At 44.5% G+C, this 22825-nt stretch overlaps 1 protein-coding gene across 2 annotated transcripts in view; it reads left to right on the forward strand.

Moving 5' to 3' along the window:
• The window catches only part of LOC147884253 (folylpolyglutamate synthase-like), a 163767-nt gene that overhangs the window by 58497 nt on the left and 82445 nt on the right, over window positions 1–22825 (forward strand). Inside the window, exons 3-4 of one of the 2 annotated variants that reach the window (XM_087398395.1) lie at window positions 10487–10596; window positions 21378–21477. In XM_087398395.1, coding sequence (XP_087254521.1) covers window positions 10487–10596; window positions 21378–21477 — 210 coding nt within the window. The remainder of the gene's footprint in view (window positions 1–10486; window positions 10597–21377; window positions 21478–22825) is intronic. The other variant, XM_087398396.1, reaches the window with a different exon arrangement.

The following is a 22825-nucleotide window of genomic DNA, read 5'->3' on the forward strand; positions in this document are numbered from 1 at the left end:
GAGGAAGACAAGAGGAGGAACAACAAAGCCTTGAACATACTTGTCAGAGGATTGGCAGTGGGTGACACCCTGATGGCTGATGCTGAAGCCTTAATTACCAAGGTAGGTATTAATCCAACATTTGAGGCAGCCTAGAGTGTGGGTGAAGCCGATGCACCAACAAGGCCGATGGTGATCAGATTTTGGACTGTAGCAGGCATCTACTTTCTTAGACATGATGACAACATTGCAGGGGAATAGAACATACCTAAATAACAACTTCACACTCTTGTAGGAAGAGCAGAGAAGGGTAGGGGTGTCCGAGTGACGGTAGCAGGACAGGAAGGAAAATGGGCTGCAGATAGAGACTGCAAGGTGATCATCCGAGAAGAAAGGAGAAAGAGGAGAGAGGGATCCAAACAACATATGATGGAGCCGGCCTTATGGGACGGAGTTGCAAAACAGATTGAGCATAGTTGGGTGGAACCGTAACGGCACTCTTTGGTTCTATCCAGGAGGATTCTCAAAGACCTACACTGATAGATATGTTTGTCTTCACTGAGACACACGAGAGTCCTGAGGGAGGGCTACCCATAGAGTCGATCCACATGGAGATGAGGAGAAAGAAAGAAAGTTTATTAAAGTCTTCGGAAGACCGATGGGTCTATGAGATTGTGAAAAACCTAATACAATGAGCTGTGGTAGTGGAGCTACTAAACGAGCATCCACACCAATGTAGAATGCAAAAAATGCAAAATGGCAGTACTAAGTTCTAAATACAACATAGTCATGTCGATAGTCGACTATATATCAATCTGAGCATCATCGTCATCATCAACATTAGCATAATCATCATCATCATCATCATTAGCAGCAGGACATCAGGATGGATGAGGTAGTGGAGGCATGAGGTCAGCAATAGAGCGCTGTCGGCCCCTCAAGGGTGCAGTCCTAGTACATCTCTTGGTCGTAGCTCTGCGTCTAACTAGGGCCACTGTGACCGCCGTTGGTCGGGCTCCGACCCTAAACAAAGAGGGGATGTCCCCAAGTATGATCTGTGTGTCAACCCTTTGTCTGAGCTGTCGGGTCACAGGCTCCGGGTCACGGTCATGTCGAGGTCTCGTCTCATGGGGGTCTATGTGATCTGGCTGAAAGAACTCCATGATAGAGCTTTGAGAGGTATCAGTCGAGGAAGAAGTCTGCTCTTGTCTGCATGCTTAGAGTATTTTCTCGTAGTGTCTAAGCACCTCATGAATGAAACCAGCCAAACACCGCTGGTTTGGGTAGGAGAGGAGACGGGCCAAAACCCCATAACTATCTCTGAAGAGGCAGTAGAAACGCCCTCGGATCTCATAGTAAACAGGATACTTGAAGATGAAATGCTCCTCTGTCTCAACCTCCTGCATGTCACACAGTGTGCAAATGCGCCTCTCCCTGGGTAACTGCTCTGCTTTGCCGCTCTCGATACGAAGTCTGTGTGAAGAGACCCAGAACTGCCCAAGAGAGATCCTCAGCGAGGGGGGTAGGTGAATCTGCGTGTATCCTGGTGGATCAATGAAACCCTCCGCTGTGATATGTAAGAAGTGATCTTTGTAGAAGCCCAGCTTCACTGGAAGATCACTCAGGCCCAACCAAGTCTGGAATGTGTGTAGCTGTAGTAGATGCTCATGGATAACTGGTTGACCTCGTGTGATAGGAGGGGAGAGAATGGAGCATCCATGCTGTACTGGGATGGAGGTAGTCTATCCATGTGGAGCCCTAGCCCGTCAAACCATCTCTATGTGCGTGCATACCAGCACCTCTGGTCTCCCCCTGCTGCAAGTGCCATAGAAGAGGACAATGCTAGCCATGGTATCCTGCTACATCCAGAGGTGTAATCCCCATACTCCCTGACTCGGTATAGATACGTGATGACTTGAAATGCAGCATCTAGCTGTAATGGGGGTGACCCAAACTCTGCCCGAATGATCTGGAGGAACGGATGGCTTACCACGGATCATCCGTGATAATTTGAGAACTTGTAGCTGCTCCATTTGGTCCGTGGATCCTGAAAGTGAGAGCGGAAGCAGTGCCTCTCTAGTCTAGCCAATGAAGCATATCCTCTGCTTAGACATGCATGCATCGCGGGTCTCATAGTGAAGATGGGTCCGGAAAAGACGACCCCAAGATAAGTGTATGATGAAACTACCTCAACAGGGGACCCATCAAATGCGAACTGCTCCTTGCGCATGACGGTTCGAGACGTATTGAAGATCATAACCTTGGTTTTACCCAGGTTGACCTTCAAATCATGAGACTCACAAAAGGACTGTAGTGCGTCAAGGTGTCTCTGGAGCCCCTCTGTTGAGGAAGATAAGAGAGCCACGTCATCTGCGTACTACGTGCATGTTGCATGCAAGGTGGCTACGTGATTCTCCATACTTCCGGATTGTGGAGTTAGCAATGGTACGTGGTGTGATGGGATTGAAGGAGAGTTCTAGACTTTGGATTGAAGAAGGAAAGGAGAGCATTTGCTGGATCGTTCTAGGGAGACACGTAAGAGAGATCGTTCCAGACAGGAACCGTGGAAGAGGAGCAATCGACTTGGTGTGAGGTGTAGGCTGTACATGCAGGAGCTCCAAGGTTGAAGGCAGAGGGGCCGTTTTGGATCAAGGAAGCTGTGTGTGCCAACTGGCCTTTTGTCGAGCTGCTACGTTGAAGGTTGATGGGTGCAGACGCTGCAGGAACTATACTGACTGGAGACTGGAGTAAGGTCTTTCGACTGATTGAAGAGCCAAGCTACTTGGTTGACGACACAACTAGCGACTGGAGAAGCTAATTGATCACGTATGGTCCCCGTCCCTTGATGCAAGCAACTTGCAAACACAAGTCAAGGCCCCTAAGATAGGTCCTGCCCTAAGGTAACTGGTATTGGATCAATGGTCCATCCCGTGCCAAGACAACCCATAAGCCGAATTCGTTGCCACTCAACCATATCTAGGGCCATGTCCAACCCTGGGATTCCTTTGCCTCTGGCATAATTAAATCCCCTGACCCCACTCTGTAGTGAATGAGGCGAAAAGCGTTAAGGGCTCGATGCATTAAAGGATCCTCAAAGGCACCCCTATCCTAGAGGACTATCCATACCAACTTGGGTGATCTAAATGTACAATGGGCCGCCCCCTCTCGAAGCTCTGATGTGTCTCTATGTATGCTTAAAGATTTTTCTACCACAAAGTCTCAACAAAGTTGCCGAGTGAGGACCATAAAGTCCCATTGCCGTTCTATAGAGCAAAGGACGTAGTGCGAGAGAGAGAAAGAACAAAAGTTTACTATAAGTCTTCGAAAGACCGAAGGATCTATGAGACCTGATAAAGTTTATTAGATGTCTTCGAAAGAGCGAGGGTCTATTAGACTGAAAGAAACCTGATACAATGAACTGAAAGGGTGGAGCCTCTAATCGGGTATCATCACCCATAATGAGCACAACAAAATCAACTCATGCTAAATCTAATACATGAGAGAAATCTGGACCCATGGCAAAGGTGGGAGCCCAATCATGAATGAGGCTATGATGACAGGAAACCTGTGATAGAGCCCTAACAATGGTCTATGCGCAGGATACAGACCCAAGAGGCGATAGATGAGTGGAACACATAGTGTATGTGAAGGCGTGAAGGGCAGCCTCATGAAGCGAGCGGGTAATCAGAGCAGCCCAGTTCTCTAGTACCAATATAAAGTCAACTTAAGTGAGTAGTGTGGGAGAGAGGCTTTGTTCAAAGTGAATATCGTGATGAGTGGTATGAGTGGGCGGTATCGTGGGCCGTGGTATGAGGCGGTGGATACTAAAACAGAGGTAAGTGCGATCTGCTCCCGGAGGGGCTAATGAGACGTAGAAATCAGTCATGTAGGGATCCCATGAGGTCCATGACGTAATCAACTACATTAGAGCCCCCCCCCCTCCCCCCATGTAGAAAACAAGTGAATCCACCTGAGGAGGGCCACCGATCTAGACCATCAAATGTTAAGATCATGTATCATGTCCATGACCAAGAATGCATGTATATATAATGTGACTGGGGCTCGCCTATTTGTGAAAACTCGGGACATACCTACCTTAACTAGGTCAACATCTAGTAATAGTCTAGAATCATTGGAAAAATTTAAAATGTGATACTTGACCTGTACCCGTCTTCGCGTTCAAGTCCCCAACAAGGACAAATTCCCAACAACTCGACAAATCCATTATATCTGCGTATAGGGTTGCGTATAGGGACGCCTCAGCTCCTCCCATAGGTCCTTAGCAAAATGAGATGCCTCGAGAGGGAACTAGGATATTGCAATGAATAGGTCTTGTCGACAAGTGTGGTGGATCCCAAATCCATAGGAATCTAGTGTGTGTGTCTCACCTCTCTACGAAGATCCGTATAGTACTCCCACCCCTCTGTGAGGAAAGACCTGTATAGTACTCCCACCCCTCTTGGCTCTCATAATCCACATGTCTCCCTCTTCTCATCTCCATATGCATTCTCCCCTCTTCTCATCCCCATATGCATTCTCCCATGTATATCCACTGACCATTGATAAAGGGCACTCTGGGCTCTACCTTGTCTCTGTTAAAATACTATCTCATCCAATGTAAGACTCCGAGAAATTCCCTGGCCCTGGCCCTAGAGTACCGTTCCAAACACTGCAAGATAGGGTCTTAATTTTTTTAAGTCTCATAGACCCCGCCCCCTATGTAGGGGGGCTACCAGCTGCTTGACAGGGGCCTATAAGGAGTCACCCATTGTAAACCACTACCCACTTCCCCTCCATGCGGACCACGACTCACTGCTATATCAAGGTACACCACCTGAAGCGGTTTGATCCATAGATATCTATGGGTGATCCCATAGGGCGATCGACGACACAATGCTGCAAGACGAGCATGTGTGTCCCTAAAGCGAATAACAAGGGGCTGTTCTCCGTTGGGATCCCTCCCTACACACCAAGCCCCCTCAATACCATGCTCTAGTTCCCCCAAGATGGAGGCCACGAAGCTGGTCACATCATCAATGGGTGTGATAGCTGTGCGAGGGTTCCCTTGAGCTCTAATGTTGATGTTAGAAACATTTATATTTCCTAAGGCAATGGTTAATGTTACGTAATAAGGGGCTAGGGGCACTTTTTCCTTTGTTAGGCCTATTACCCCTAGTTAAAGGTTGAGTTTGTCAGTGAGTTAGTCACCACATATCTTTTGACCCTAGTTAAAGTCCATTTGTCTCTATGCCTACCCTAGCTTTGTAGTTCATTTGTGTTGCTGCAATTTCATTCCAGCTTGCTTCAGCTCCATTCTCTCACCTTCTCTCACTTCCATTTCCAACACTGGTATCAAAGCAAGTTCCCTCATCCTCCCACACCTCCTTTCCCTTTGGCTTCAATTCTGTAACGAAGAACTTCGATTTCATCGCACAAACTTGCAACCACCAGGTCATTTTTTACCTCAGCCAGTACCAAGAGCACTTCTGAAAGTGGCAGATGACTCCTAGAGGAATCGCAATATTTTTTTTGCTGGTTTCAGCCTGTTTCAAAGCTGATCAACTTGTTTTTCACTGTTTTCAGATGATTTTCAGCTCCAAAACTGGTTTGCCTCTATGTTGGAGCACATTTTCAGGCACCTCTAGAGCTGATTAGAAGCAGAGTGGCCTATTTTTTGTTACTTTTCCAACTGTTTTTCAGTCATAGCAGCTGTATTTGGCCTTACGCCTATTTATGGAGGGCTGGGCACACATTTCGAGGTGTTTTTAAGGACTGTTTTGCTGTTTTGAAGCTGTTTCATCACTTCTAGAACTGTTTTGGGGCTTCTAGAGACTTCCCCTTACTGTGAAAGCTGGTATACCAAAGTAGATCCTCTGGGAAGAAGAGGCGAAAATATGCGTCAGGTCGCCTTCACCTTCTTGAACAAAGTTGACTGGTTTTTCTCTGTTTTCTCCTTCAATATGCAGCCATTGCTGCTCAGATTTCAGCACAAGGTAGCTCTAGGTATGGAGAAGCTTGGCCTGGAAGGAATTAGACAAAGACAGAGCAGGCGCAGAGAACTTGCAGCAGAGAATTTCGACGATCTTTCTGTAATGGCGACGAGCAGACGCAATGATTCGTCGATTCCTTGCAGCCAGGAGTTCGCCCCAACTAAGTGGATCTTCAGCTGGAAGGGCATGGGAAATGAGTGAGAATTGGAGGAGAACAAGCTTAAGCAAGTTTTTGGAAGAAGAGGGAGAGATGGTGAAGAAGAAGAAGAGGAAGAAGATGATGATGTGGCAAAAATGGGCTCAAGGGGGATCAAATGGCTCTGATACCATGTTGGAATACTGAAAGGAAAGAGTAGAGTGGACACAAAATCAGAATACTTACATATAGAATGAAGAAAAGAGGTCCTTAAGTAGGCACCTCATACAAGGTCACTGACATCACTGATGACCTCAAAGCTCCACAATCATCTCCTCAATCTGCTCCTAGATTCACTCAATCATCCTATGTGGCTTTTCCACCACCTAATTGTGCTTGTGGGCACCTAACTGTGCCTCTAGCACTCACACATAGAAACATAAGGTGTGCCTGAGGCATACACCTTGAGATATCCCAACAGTTTCCCCTCGGCTTTTGAGGCTGAAATTCCCTCTTTTGAGCCTTGGAAAACTCCTTTTTCTTTGATTGAGGTGTGGTTGGCTTTTTCTTGTCTGCTGTCTTGGCATAAAGAGAAGGCACTGTGGTGGGATCCTGCATATACATTAAGCTCGCCACATTGGCTACGTGCATGATATTGTGTATGCCCTTATGTTGCTGCTGGGTATTAACCACAGCCTGTATTTTTGGTGTAATATCAAACTTGTACTTTCTTACTTAGGTCTTCTTTGAGGCCTTCTTGAAGGGAGTGATTTGCAAAAATGCATCCCAAAATTTTTGGCTGCAGGCCTCTACTTCATCTTCTGCATCCATATGCAAGTTGTCCCAGGCGACATGAACATGGTCTTTGAACAGCTTGGGCATAAACTGTTTGTAGAAGCTTGAAGCCCTTCCACTTTCTTGGAGCAGTGCCAGCTGTAGTTTGTGCACTCCACCATGCACTAGCCGTTGCTGTCACGTGTAAACTAACCATGCGCAGCTTCGAAGACTTTGAAAATCTCTCCGTGCCAAAAGCTGCATCAAACTGTCTAATGAACTGCATGGCTTTTTCTATCTGGCCATATTGGCCATTAAAGGTTGCAAACTTGACAAATTTCCCACTTCTTTGAACTCCTTGGTTTTTACCCTCTTGCCTGACTTCTTCTTCTTCTTCTTACGCTTTGGTTTGATGATCCAGAAGAAGAAGATGATGCAAATTTCACCTTGTCAAGTTTTTCGTCCATGTTGCGGCCTGGCCTGCTGGTATTGCGATAATTCTTTCTATCTTAAATGGTTTGTTGCCCTATCTGCTAGATTTAGATGCTCGTTTGGGAGAGACTAAAATGAAATCGGTTAGACTTCACAAGCAGTTGTAGCTTGAATGAAGAGATTTTGGAGTACTTTTTGATTAGTCTTCTCCTTTAGTGCTAGCCTTCGTCATGGTTGAGTCTATCCTTCACCTCTAGAGTGCCGACAGAAACTCAGTACAAAGACTTTGTATAAATGGATGCTCAAGTATGTGTGGGTGTGTGGATTTGTATGTGTGAGAGAATATTTTAATACTACGGTCTACACCCACCGTTTAGCGCTGATGACGTTAGTAGGGATGTCATAGTAGCTAGTCCCTGCTATGCGTGATGGAATTTATGGTTTTCAACCTTATGAGTGCGTATCATGAGATTGAAACTGCACTATGTTGTGTTTTAAGAGGATGAGTTTGGGAATGTTCCCGGATTCATCTAGGTATATGAGGATGAAGAGGTAGAGCTAGAAGAAGAAGAGCAACTTGAAGAACTATGATGATGCTTAGCCTTTTTCTTCTTGGAAGGCGTTCTTACTTCCTAACTATTTGCTTTCCTCCTTTTGCTGTCCTCTATTCGAGGTTTTTTGCTTTTCCTGGAAACATCATCTACAGGAAGAACATGACTGCATTCAGGGATCTCTTTCTGGCTGTCACCTTCTTGGTTGCCCCAAAAGAAACTCTCTGCTGCTCCTCTGCATGAGGATTTACGAGCCCGTGAAACAATGGATCCCTTCTGGCTTCCATGAGCTATGGCAGTAAATGTCTGTAACTTGCCTCAGTCTTTTGACTCTGCTCCATCACAGCAACTTATCTGAGATTTTGCAAGTTCTCACACACACAATGTATGCAACTGATGCACTCAGCCTATGCTTTCTAGAAAAAAAAACCTCAACAAGAGGTGTATTGCATTCACAACTTGTGCCCCAGTAACAAGCTGTCACCTCAAGGCATAAACCACAAGGTTGCCTGAGCATCAACTGCTGTGTTGCCCCTTTGCTGGTTACTGCAAAAAGCACTCAAAATGCATCTGTTTTTCCCTTTTCTGAGCACAAAGACATGCATCTCTTTATTTTTGCAATCTTTATTTTTTTACTGTCTTTCTGTTGTTTTCTGACAAGTTAAAGGGTGTCTTTGACAAGTGAATACTGACAGGTAAACACCCCCCCCGGCTTTTATAATAGGGGTAACTAAACTGGCTAACTGGAGTAACTGAACCAGACTAAGATCTGGTTAACTGAACCAGTCTGGTCTGGTTGGCCATGGTTTGGTTAGGCTGAACAGACTAATTGGGTCTGGTCTGGTTAGGTGAACAGACTGGTTAGTCTGTGATAGGGGCTCTAACTAGAGTCGACTGATGGGTTTAAGCTAACCACAGGTCTTGCTAGCTCCGCTGGCTGTCATGTCAGCTTGCCACATGTCAATCCCCACGTCAGCAGCTGCATGCATTGCCACGTGTCCCTGTCAGTGCCACATCATCACGTGGACTAGCTGCCACATCAACGCCACTTGTGATCACCACGTCATCAGGTTGCTGTCAGTGCCACGTCGGCTCTGCGTGTGTCTGGTCGCCACATCAGCATGACACATTCGCTGATGGAGGGAGCACGCCGGATACACAGAACCTCACAGTATGCACCCGTTTTCGCATCTACACGACTGGGAGCTTCTATCTACACCGTGCCCTTTGCCAAACCTTAAATTCAATTTGTAGTAGTCGTTCTCCGTGGGTCCATGGTGCCCCTAAGGCTTGCACCTACACGCCTCAGGTTGATGAAGCCTCAGCGCTGGTTGTCAATAATGAGTTTCTACGATGCCTTTGTGCTTGGGCTCTTGCCAATTGATAACTGCCAGCATCCACACGGTACCACGTGCTCACGCTTGCACTCTGTCTGGGGTGTCGTACAATTTGTCTGCCTCCTTTGCCCAATCTTCGTTCCGACATATGAGAACGGTGAAGAGAGGTGATGTGTTCACAAACCAAAACATGGTACCACAATCATCTCTCAAGCGATGAACCCTTGTCGATGGAAGCTCCCCTTGATTGCTCCTACCATGGAAGGCAGGAAGATCCCAATGCTCTGGTACCAATGAAACCTTCTTCGCTTACAAAATCCCTCGTCAAAACAGCGTAGCTTCATTCTTTTTAAGCTCTCTCTCTCTCTCTCTCTCTCTCTCTCTCTCTCTTTCCCTCTCTTTGCAAGACATTAGGGCCCAGGACAAGATGTCGGGCTGGACCCCACCGAAGACTTTATTATCAACAGAAATTCTGAGTACAAAAGTTCAGCATCCAAGCTACTTACACAAATTCATACGTGAGTGAATATACAAAGGAGCTCTCAGCTCATTTTCTTTGGCAAGATGCCAAGTGTTAGATTTTAATCTACTTTCCTAATTACATGCCACCTAAGGGCAACTCTGGAGTCTTCGTAGCACCGAGTCAGGCGAACCACTCCTGGTTGTTTGCTAGGCTTCATATGGCTTAGGCCTTCAGCCCCTCTTAGTTCCTGCAACAATTAATTAAAGCGAACATAACCATGGCACCCATTAATTGTTAGCGCTTTTGCATGCAAATAATTCTAGACTAGTCCTAGTCTCTGTGGGTGTCCCCACCAAGCAAACATGTGCACATAAACATGAAAAATTTACTTTAGTAAACCGAGGTCAACCCTCTTCGTCGTAATTAAGGGGCTTGACCATCAGTCGAAGCGCCTTAGTTATGGCCAAGTCTCTCCAACCTAGGTTGGCACATCTTGGTTAATTGAAGTTAACCCTCTTGGCGTAAGGCAAGTCTTATTGACCGAAGTTACCACTCTATGACCGAAGTCAGTGCCTTGGTTCTTTGGTTAACCGTAGTTAACCATATTGGCCTCTTCCTAACCGGGGTTTAGCTTACTTAATTGGAGTTAAGTATCTTTGACGGAAGTCAATGCTTTGACCAAATAAATATAACTTTTTGAACATAATTAAATAAACGAAGGATTCATTGATTATGATCAATAAATGATCAACTGGAACGTTGACTTTGGAGTATTTACAGCTTGGTGACAGTTGCATTGATGTCTCCTATTTGATTGCTATCAGGGTTCGACATGTGCATTCACAGAGAGCATCTTACGTTCCTGTGGTTATCGGACAGGTCTGTTCACATCGCCACACCTTGTAGACATCCGTGAACGGTTTCGGTTTAATGGGTAAGCCTTGCTAGTAACTCTGATGCTGTAGGTGAGATACCAATAATTTATTTCTCTGCTATATACGATTTAAGAAGATGCTTATATTTCGTAAAATTTGCTAGTTGGTTGCTCTTTATCTTGAAAATTTGCATGGGGAGAGAAATGATGTAGATATTCGTCAAGTGTATTGAGGATCTTTTCAATTGTTTTGTGGACCTTGATCGTGTCTTCTGGGCCATTTTACAAAATAGTAAAGAGCGCCTTGTACAATGGTTTGTGTAGTTGAAGAAGCATGTCCAAGATCCAACACCATGAAGTGGGTAGCCTTCTTTGTACCTTTATCAAGCCATCGAGTGGAGTTTTTTCTCTCCTAACAAATAGGTCTATCTCATATTGCTCTTTTATTCATGTCTTCTTGGACTTGATGGTCTGGCATACCATGCCCTAGGTGCCTATTTCGAGATATATAGAGCCCGTTCCAGTTTTCACACAAGCTGTTCTCTCCCTTTTTGTACAAAGCCCGCACACAAACCTCCTCTTCCAGATAATGATTCAAGAAAGCTGATTTTAAATCCATTTGGAAGATGGGCCAACCCTTCTAAGATGTGCCCTTTTGCAACAAGCCTTGCTTTGTATTTCTGAAATTTGCCATCAGAATCCGTCTTGGATTCTATAAACCCATTTAGTGCCTATGGCTCTTTTACCCTGTCATAGCTCCCATGCTTGATTTTGCATGGAGCTATACTCAAGATTCCATGGCATCCTGTTAATGTCAAAGACTCTATCTCTTGGTCCTGAATCTCTATTCCTACGTTGATACAGATCACGGGCGATGGCATTTCTTTTGTTCCACCTAGCCTAACTCTCGTGGATCACAGATATTCGAATTAATTCGTTCCTTTGTTTTTTCATGCTTATCCACGAGACCCTCATTTCCCTAGATAGTTCTCCTTGTCAAATGTCATCATTTTAGCCTCTCCACTTGGTGCACCTTTTTACCCCTCTCTTGGGGCACATTAAAAACCACTTGCCCCTTGGCATTATTGCACATTTAGGTGCACCTAGGCCTCAGCACTCAGAACTACCTAGTCAATGCCATTTCACCCTCACCTAGGACCTTGGCAGTTACTTCTCTTGACCATTTCAATTACGCACATTAACTATTACAAAAGTTGGTCATCTAAGAGAAAATGCCCACCGATCTTTCCGAGGTCATGCTATCTCGGCTAGAGCATAACATTCCTTCCCTCTTCAAGCATCAGCGTCCTCGATGATGAAATCTGGGAGCACTCTCCGTAACTGGTATATGGATTCCCAGGTAGCTTCCGATAGAGGCTGACCATGCCATGCAACCAACACCGTGAGTATCTTCCGATTTCGTATTTGCATTGTTCCTCTGTCCAGGATTCTCGTTGGTTTTCGCCTTGCAATATTCTCTATCTCCTGAAACAAAACCACACCTTCGATTAGTGAGTCACCTATATGTAAAAACTTCTTTAAGCGCGAAACATGAAAAACTGGGTGCACCTTACACCCCTGTGGCAATTCTAATTTATAGGCTACACTGCCTATTCTCTTTAGAATTAACCACGGCCCACAGTATCGAGGTGATAACTTAGCACACTCTCCTGAAGTCAACGACTTCGAGTGCGAAGGAACTTTGAGAAAAACTTTTTCTCCTTCCTTAAATACTCTTATAGACCGGTTTTCATCCGCATACACCTTGGCTCTATCCATAGCCTGGTGGATATTAGCTCTCGCAAGTGCTAGCATCTCCCGCATCTGAACTACAAAGTTCGCGGTACTAGGCACTTTTTGAGGTACTCCAACTATAGTTGGATTTGCTGGTCTATAACCATAATTCAGTTCAAACGGACTGAACCCGGTAGAAGAATGTTTTCTATCATTGTAGGCAAACTCCAACAATGGCAACCACTTGTCCCACGTATGTTGCCTCAATGACACATATGCTCTCAGCATATCCTCTAAAGTCTGGTTGACTCTCTCCGTCTGACCATCCGTCTCAGGATGACCCCCACTACTCGTTCCCAACTCAGTCCTTAGTGTTTCAAATACCGCCGTCCAAAAATGACCGGTAAACGTAACATCTCTGTTTGACACTATGGATCTAGGCAATCCATGCAGACGAAATATATGTCTAATGAACAAATCCGCGACTTGCGGAGCACTAACAGCCTCTCTAGTCGGAATGAAGTGAGCCATCTTGGTTAGACGATCAACCACCACAAGGATAGAATCATACCCTCCTTGCGTGGTAGGCAGTCCTACAATAAAGTCCATGGAAATGCTCTCCCACTTATTTAGTGGTATTTCCAAGGGCTGTAAAAGTCCGGGTGGCTTCACCCGCTCGGCCTTACTTACCTGACACGAGAAACACCGTGTCACATATTCATGAATATGTTTTTTCATCTTTGGCCAAAAGAAATCTCGCTTCACGAGATCATATGTCTTCTCGACTCCTGGATGTCCCGCACATGGGCTATCATGGCACTGTCGAATGACTCTCTGCCTGAGATCATTCTGACTAGGTACTACAACCTTGCCCTTTCTAACTAGCATACCATCCCTTATGGTATATCTTGCATAAGTTTGGCCTTTTCTAGATGCCAGGTCATCCTTTTCATTTTCCCCGGGTTTTAACACATGAGCCTTAGGCCATAAGCTCTGGACAAACTCGTCCACTTTTTGAGTTTCTCTTATCTCGGTCATTAGAGCAGTCTCTAATACCGTGAAACTCAGGCTGTGCATAATGCGAGACAACGCATTAGCAACCGTATTATCTTTTCCTCTTCGGTACCGAATCGTTAAATTAAACTCCTGCATGAGCTCTGCCCACCTAGCTTGGCGGCCCCTCAAGTCAGGCTATTTACAAAAATGTTTCAGAGTATCATGATCCACATCCACATAAAACTCTAAACCATACAAATAATGCTTTCAAAGGCTACTGGCCTTCCCTCTTGAAGGAGGACTGCTCCTACCGCAATGCCACTTGCATCGGTTTCTAGGAACAACGGTTTCTGGGGATCAACTATTTTCAACACCGGTCCTAAGACCACAGCTTGTTTTATGGTGTTAAAACTTTGATTCTGTCCCCAAATAAAAGGTACTTTATCTGAGGTCAGATCAGTCAATGGCGATACTATTCCGGAATATCCTTTGATATGCCTTCTATAAAACTGGACAAATCCCAAGAATGATCGCAAACGCGGTCAGACTCTGAGGGATTGGCCAAGTTAGTATCTCAGCCACTTTCTTCGGATCCATTTCTTACCCCTGTGGAGTAATTATGAACCCTAAATATTCAAGCCTAACCATACACAGTATAGTTTTCTTTTTATTCACATAAAGACTGGCCTTCCTCAAAGTACTGAACACTATTCTTAAGTGTTCACGATGCTCAGTAATACTTTTACTGAATATCAAGATATCGTCAATAAAATGTACTACGAACTTTCCGATATACGGACGTAGTAAATCGTTCATAAGCATGACGAAGGTCGCTGGAGCATTGGTAAGTCTGAAGGGCATTACCAAAAACTCATAATGACCAAACTTGCTTCCGAAAGCGGTTTTATGCACATCCTCGGCTCTGATCCGGATCTGATGGTAGCCACACTTAAGATCTATCTTGCTGAAAATCACGGCTCCATGTAATGCATCAAGCAAATCATCAATCCGAGCCATCGGATACCTGTGCTTAACAGTGATATTATTCAATGCTCTGTAATCTATACAGAGGCGAAACGTATCATCCTTTTTCTTCTTTAATATCACTGGCAAAGCAAAAGGTGAGAAACTTGGTTGAATCTGCCCCAACTTGAGGTATTCTTCCAGTTGTCTACGTACCTCCGCCTCTTCAGCAAAACTCATTCTATAGGGAGGTCTATTTACAGGTTCTGTCCCCAGGTCAGTTCAATCTTATGTTGAACTTTCCGCTCTGGAGGTAACCCATAAGGTAGTTCATCCCTAAAACATTCAGAGAACTCCTCTGTTATAAGATTAGCCAGCTTGGCCATCTCACCACCTTGCGTAACATCAGTGCTAGCCGAAGAGTCATCAACCGGCTCTACCGATGCTGTGCAAAGGAATAAAAACTCTACTTGAGCTTTTCTGATTTCCATCACGGAAACCAACGGTCCCTGAGGTATATCTTTCTCACCTCGCAAGACATAAAGTACATGATTTATCTTGAATTGATATACGTGCTTTTTTCAATCAATGGCTGGATTCTTCCTAGAATGCCACGCCATACCTAGGGCTATATCTGCATGAGCAAGCTTGGTCATTTCAAAATCAAGCTTCTCAGCATAGTCCTGAATTCGAAGCTCCAACTGGGTAACCCTTTGGTCCCATACTTTAGTTGAACTTCCATCTGCCATCCTGACTGTATACGCATAGTCAGATGGACTTGTCTTTAATTTCAGCCTCTTCACGAGCTTGGAGTTAATCACATTGTGAGTCGACGCCGAGTCAAACAACACAATGACATCATGACTGGCCACTTGCCCTTTCATTTTAATTAACTCCGTATCTTTAAAGGCCATATACCCCGTTGCTGCAGGCTTAGATAGGATGTTATCAGGTGCACTCGTCACTAACTTAGCAACAGATACACATAACAAACAAGGTACTAACCTCTGAGAAGGTCCCGCCAGTTGCATATGCATATGTTCCGCATTGGGACTCTCCTGCATTTCCACGTCGCATTCAGATATTATGATATTAGCCGTGCGACGGTCTTTATTCAATGGACAATCCTTCCACTGATGTCGCTGAAGGCAGCCGAAGCACAATCCTTCTTTTCTAGCTTTCTCTTTTTGTTCAGGGGTCAACGAGGACTTTGACCAAGCCCAGGCTGCCATTGGAGTTATTTTCCTTTTCACCCCAATGGTGGTACTTGTTTTTACTGGTCCCTCAACCGGCTTCACCTGCTTGGTTTGGCCACTTGGCTGCGAGACACTTGTCTTTGAAATCCATTTCCTCTGAAATCCCCCTTTCTTCGGGTACTCATACTGAGTCCCTGCCTGCACAAATCCACCAGATCTGCCTTTGGCATCCTCATAGTTCAGGGCTACTGCAATAGATTCATCTAATGTAGTCACATATTTAGCCCGAACTTCCATTTTGATTTTGTCGTTCAGTCCATAGATATAGTCTTTTAACTGAACCGACATAGGGAGAGGGTCTGTTATTTTCATGACACATTCCCTGAATTTGTCGGTGTACTCTGCCACCGACAGACTCCTCTGACGAAGATTTCTATAAGCATCCCAAGCTCGGGACTCTTCATCAGGTGGGAGAAAGTGTTTCTTAAATTCAGCTTTAAACCCTTCCCAGGTGGTAGGAGCAACTTGATCCTTCTGTTGCTTTATCCACCATCTATCCGCTGCCTCAATAAACAGGTGTGTGGCCTCACGGATTTTCTTTAGATCGGATCTAATTTCACAAATGGCGAAGGCTTCTTCCCACTTGTGTAACCAAACCTCGATCACATCAGAACTGCGCTCGGTCATCCGACCAGCGTACTTCTCCGGTCTATAATTAGCGATATTAGGCACTTTGACCCTTGCGCGCTCTAATGAATGGATACTGGGCTCTGGCTCTGCTGGAGCTTTGCCCTTATCAATTCTAGACGGTCTAGCCCACAAGGCTTGTACCATTTCCCTAATCTCATTTTGATCAGCATTCACTTGAAGCTGCTGGTTCATAATCTGCTGTAAAGCATCTTCTAATATCGAAATCCTACCGATCAAAGTAGGTGCTGCATGATGTGACATCTGTTGTGTAGACTGTACTCTAGACTCACTAGGATTCACCCGCGAATTCTGCCCTTCTGCCTCCATAGGTTCACAATGGAAAATGGTTTTTTTTTTTTTCCAGTCTTTTCTAGAACCCAAATAAAAGATATATATATACACTTATTTTCTGTTCTGCTTTCCTGATTTATTTTCTTCTTTCTTCTGCACACTAAACTCCCAAAATATACAATACTTTGAACGTTCCTTTTCACAGTGCATGAATAACAGAACTATATATAAAACTGTATCGAAAGAGGTGCTCCCTGATTTCTCCTCGAAACGTCGATTGATCTCCCTTGTTAAAGATACCAAGCGCCCGATGTAGCTCCGACGTTATATTTAAACAAAGCCCCACCAATGGCTGGAAAGAAATAGCGATAAAATTGCGGAAGTCCACTCAATGACTCAGCATCGTCGCTACCACCGATGGACAGCCTGTCGTCACTCGCCTGTGACTTTCTGGAACTATAACGTCGATTAGACACAAAGACTTGGCAGACAATGGCGATGGCGACTCTTCTTACGTTGCCCTTTGTTGCACCGTCAATCGACCAGAATATCTAGTCTACTCTTCGTTGACGGTAATTGAACATAGAGCCCGTCGACCCTAGCCGTTGATATCTCCTCCGCCTGCTGTCCGTCACAACCCAACGAGCCCTACCCTTACCTTACGCTCTGATACCAACTGTCAAAGACTCTATCTCTTGGTCCTGAATCTCTATTCCTATGTTGATAAAGATCACGGGTGATGGCATTTCTTTTGTTCCACCCAGCCTAACTCTCGTGGATCACAGATATTCGAATTAATTCGTTCCTTTGTTTTTTCATGCTTATCCACGAGACCCTCATTTCCCTAGATAGTTCTCCTTGCCAAATGTCATCATTTTAGCCTCTCCACTTGGTGCACCTTTTTACCCCTCTCTTGGGGCACATTAAAAACCACTTGCCCCTTGGCATTATTGCACATTTAGGTGCACCTAGGCCTTAGCACTCAGAACTACCTAGTCAATGCCATTTCACCCTCACCTAGGACCTTGGCAGTTACTTCTCTTGACCATTTCAATTACGCACATTAACTATTACAAAAGTTGGTCATCTAAGAGAAAATGCCCACCGATCTTTCCGAGGTCATGCTATCTCGGCTAGAGCATAACAGTTAAAGCTGTATTGGAGAGACTAGGATCTCTCTCAATGAGCTTCTTTACTCTCTGATGGCGTTTTTCAGAATCTACAATCAAGCCATACCATTTGGCAAGTTTCTTTTCCTGAGTAGCAGGGGAGTTTTCTCCTTAACCACGTTTTGCTTACCCTTATCAAGGTGTTTGTCACATGCACCCCTGCACTTGGGTGCAAGGTGACACACTGGCTACATCGACAAGTGCATTATAGTTCCCAGATTGGAGATTTTGTCGTATTTTGTGACCCCTTTGTGAGCCCTTGTCCAGGGATAGTCAGGCACAAGCTACGTAGGTCAGTCTCTCAGCCTTAGGTCAAGTCAGTAAGTCAGTTCTTGTTCACTAGTACCCACTGGAGAACAGTAGGTTAAGTGTTTCCATCTTATAGGTTAGGTCTTAGCCTAGGTTAGGAGTCCCTTTAGGGTTCCCAAAGGCTGGACAGGTAAGCAGGGAAGGCAGCCTGCAAAGGCTGCCCAAAAACTCCCTTGGCAAATGAGCCAGGGAGGGCTTTTTATAGGCTGGTTGTAGGCCAACCAGTCTGTAAAACAGATGACTCAGTCGGCTGTTTACAGACTGGATTGGCTCAGTCCAGCCCTATAAAAGGGCCCCTTGGCTGCCCTCTTTCCTCATTCAGTGCTCCTGCCTTCAGCTCTTCTTCAAGCTCCACTCCAGCCTCCTTGTGCAGCCCCTGAGATCCTCAGTTCTGGCCCTGCTCTAGCCTCAGTCCCTTGGCCATCAGTTCAGCCTGATCTGAAGGTGCCCACGCAGCACAACAGTCGGAGGTTTGGACCAGCAAACAGAGAGAGGTTTGGACACTGTTTCCTCAGCTTTTTCCAGTTTTCTTTACAGGCTTTACAGCCTACTTCTTAGCTCTAGTTTTTCAGTCATATCTCAGCTCTCTCTCAGTATCTATTACTCTCAGCTATCACTCTCTCACTCACGCAGTAACCCTGCATTCCGGTAGACAGCACAAGCATGAAGGTCTCGGTACTGGTCGGCGTTGCCTCTCAGGTCTTTGGGTTTGCTATACGTGTGCACAGTGAGCTCTTCAGAAGCGTGTTCCGTGCTCTCTCGAAGAGTGTTCTTTGTATTTCTCAGTTCTCCAAGTATAAAGCAAATTCTCACCTGATTGGGGAAGGGGCCCTCAGTGGGTACGGGGCCCTCAGTGGGTACAGGGACCCAATCGGTTGTCGACTCTACTCTCTCTCTACCCTCATCTCCTCTCTCTCTCTATGGTAAACAACGCTCATTCCTTGCTAAAGGTTTAAAGGTCTTGCTGTGAATTACACGATCAGATTACCGTTGCATGTTACAGTGTTCCTGCTTTCGAGCTTCTCACCTTTGTCTTTTTAAGCTCCACCCCCTGCTTTCCATTCTCTTCTTCAATATTCAAAGTAATTTGCTGCTGCATTTTCTGCCTGAGGGTAATCAGACTCGTCAAATACCATGTCTCTACTGATTATTAGCTTCTTGCCTTGCATATCATATAATCTGTAAGCCTTTTATTCATCAGCATAACTAACAAAGATGCATTTGATTGATTTAGCATTCAACTTCCTCCTCTTCTCATCTAGAACTTGAGCATATACTTTGCAACCAAAAATACTGAGATGTTGACTGTTGGCTTCCTGCCACTGAAAGCCTCCTTAGGTGTCACAACTGGGGCACCCCTTTGTAGGTGATGCACTTAAGTATCACCTAGTTCTTTCTCTAGCCCACCCCATTTTCATGAGGGGTATAGTCTGCTGTACATTATCTCTGGATCCTACACTGTTTGCAAAAATCTATGAAAATTGCAGGTTTGTAGTCTGAAACTTGTGTGCCATCATGTACACCCAAGTCTTCGTGGAGTAGTCATTGATGAATTTGAGCGCCACCCAAGTTTTTGACCTCAGTGGGTCCCACTATATCTATATGCACAAACTCAAGCAATTTCTGATTCTCCACCAGGTTCTCTAATATTTTGAAGAAAAAATAAGACACACTAAACTTGTATGCCATCATGTACACCCAAGTATTCACGGAGTAGTCATCAATGGATGTGATGAAGTATTGAGCACCACCCCAAAGATTGACTTCAGTGGGTCCCATTATGTCCGTGTGCACCGGCTCAAGCACTTTTTTTGCTTTGTGTGCTTGATCTTTCGGAAGGGGTCCGTGTGTTGCTTCCATAGCAACAGGGTTAACAAATTATCCTGATGTGTTAGCCACATGTGGCAGCCCATACACATCTGATTTTTGTGAGGCTTTGCCAAATCTTCAAAATTAATGTGAGCCAAACCTCCTGTTTTCTGAGAGTGATCTGCATTTTCTGCTTTGGCTGTCATTACATCAGTTTATAGCCTATAAATATCACCCTATCTCAGTCCTGTGTTTTATGTCTCACAATTTATCCAAGACCACACATTCACACATTCATCACTCTTGAATTCAACTTTAATTTACTGATCTGAAATTTTACTTACAGATAGCGAATTCGTGCATGAGCCTTGCACATAGAAAACACCATGAACGTATCACAATTCAATTGCAACATCATATTTCTTGGTCCCCAGACAGCAGGAGATCACAGACTCCTTTATAAGAAAGAAGGACTGGGAGGCGTCGCGATTGTGATCCTTACTTTTAACACGTCAGGCTAGATGGAGGTTGGATATGGGCCCTGTGTGGTAGGTGACTATTCAAACTCGGTGGTATTGGCTTTTGAATACTTCTTTGAATCTTTAGTAAATTTCAACGGATTACCTGCAAGAAACCTAAGCCAATCACTAATCTGCAAGCAAGTGTATGATGATTTGCTTTATCATTTGTCCTCCTAATATTGCTTTTGCTTGTATAGCCAAGACTGCTGCATTCTAGGTATGAGTTTGTGTTTGTATCGTTTTTCCATTAAGTGCAAAAATTTGGATGCAGTCTGTCAGCTAGTGTAAATCTACGACCTTTACAAGGGTTTTACTATTTTCTATATTTCGCATGTAGACTTTTGAGGTAGAGCATGAAACTTTTAAATGCATGGTCTATTGGAGATGAGGCGTATTCGGACTGATGTTATAAAAAACGGATCCCTTGTCTCTTTGGACATTTGGGAGCAGGGGACCTTATCAAAGTGTGGTAGTCACCAATGTAATAAGAATTAATGTCTACCTTCTTCTACAATCCACAATCTTGACGTGTGAGAAAGGTCACATGATGCATTTGGTAGACGAAAGATTTGCTGGTTTCTTTTCTCAGGGCTATTTGATTCTAAAGCTTGCCCAAAGCTTCTCAAACTTATGCAATATGGGCAAGATAAGAAGACAATTATTGTCCTTTTTGGAATGTGAAGATGGGAAAATACAAATATCTATGGTTACAGAAAGTACAACCGTATCAAACAAATTGCATATTCATCTCCTAAAGCTACAGTAAACACTAGGAGAGAGTAGGATACTCTTGAATTGTCTGTTGTTTTTCACAAGTTTTTTCCCCTCTAAAATGGAATTATTATATTCATGGATGGCCAAATCTTTTTTCTTGAATATGGTTTACTACAGTCAAGTGAAGTCTTGATACAGCTAGTCAATGTTCTGTACCGAATGTGGCTTTCTTTTTCTGGTTGGCTGTCAGAATATGCTATTGGTCATTGTCTTTTTGCAGAGCTGAAGTATCAGAGGAAGTATTTGCTAATTGGCCATCTTTTTTCTTGAATATGGTTTACTGCAATCAAGTGAAGTCTTGATACAGCTAGTCAATGTTCTGTACCGATTGTGGCTTTCTTTTTCGGGTTGGCTGTCAGAATATGCTATTGGTCATTGTCTTTTTGCAGAGCTGAAGTATCAGAGGAAGTATTTGCTAAACATTTTTGGTGGTGCTGGGATCGGCTTCAAGTACGTTGTCTTGCACTGATCAGTCCACTTCAAGATTTGGTTAAGAATCTGCAACATATTCACATTTTTGTGCACTCTGGTGAAACATACCAATCTGAAAAAATGTCACTTTGATGCAAGCTTCAAAATCCCGGCCCCCCTTCCCTGCTGACCTTCCCTTGAAAGAAAAAATGCAGAAAGGAAGAAGAAAAAACAACAGTCATCAACACCTAAGAGAAATTGTTGAGTTTGATGCCTTGTTTTCTCACTAACTGTATTCGTCTTGCCAGAAAAAGAATTGTGTATACATATTCAATGTCTTATAAAAGCAGGACTCATGTCTTGAATGAGAATCCAAGGTCGATTGTCAAGTCTCTCTCCCTGCAAAACACCTCTAGATTTAAGCTAAGCGAATAAGAGATTCGAATGGGAGAGGCTTTGGTTCTAGGGTCCTGAAAGTGGATTGAAAGCACTGATACTCGAGTCTGGCATTCCCTTTGCTCAATCGGGCATGCATAGCTTGCCTCATTGTGAAGATCAGTCATGAAAAGAGAAACCTTAAGTACAAGTAGGACATAACAATCTCAACTAGTGACCCGTCAAAGGTGAATCGCTCTTGATGTGCGACTGCCTGAGATGTATTGAAGATCATGGCCTTGGTTTTACCAAGGTTGACCTTCAAATCTTGTGTCCCACAGAAAATCTGGGGTGCATCTAGGTGTCGTTACAGACCCTCGACTAGAGAAGAGAATAAAACTAGATCATCTACATGCATTAGAATCGAGGTCAGAGATCCAACCAAGGGTGAGCTTGCTCCGCCTAGTGTCCTGATGAAAACTTGAGCTCATCCATGTGGAGGCTAAACAAGGTCAGTGATAAAGGACAACCCTATTTGTCCTCAATCGTGCTCATAATCTCCTCTGTCTACCCCGTTGCCATTCTGACTCTATCTAATACCTGCTCCTATGTATTTAAGTTACCCAAACGATATCCCTATTGTACCCCAAAACTTGTAATCGCTTGAGGACTAGTGTCCATGGCACTATGTCAAAAAGCCTTGTAGAAATCCACGAAACATCAATAGACCCTCTGCTTCTGTGCCTGGGCCTCCTCAATGACCCCACTTCTAGCACAAATGTGGTTCACCGTCGCATGGTTTGGTCGGAAGCCTACCTACAAAACATCTTTGAAACCCTCATGCTTTGCAACTCAAGCTAGTTGAGTGTCAAGTGCTGAGGCATAAATCTTGGACATGACATGCCTGATTGTAATGGTCTCGTAGTTTTTTGGACTCATGGGATCCCCTGCCTTATTTATCTAAATGCTGTTATTGAGTGTCTAGGTGTGAGGGAAACTAGTGCAAGTTGTTCGTTAAATTGCCTTGCTAAGATTGAAGCTAGGGTACATA

The sequence above is a fragment of the Dipteris shenzhenensis genome, chromosome 27 (assembly GCF_047967505.1).
Source record: "Dipteris shenzhenensis isolate YYH24624 ecotype China chromosome 27, Dip_SZ_1.0, whole genome shotgun sequence".
NCBI classification, from domain to species: Eukaryota; Viridiplantae; Streptophyta; class Polypodiopsida; order Gleicheniales; family Dipteridaceae; genus Dipteris; species Dipteris shenzhenensis.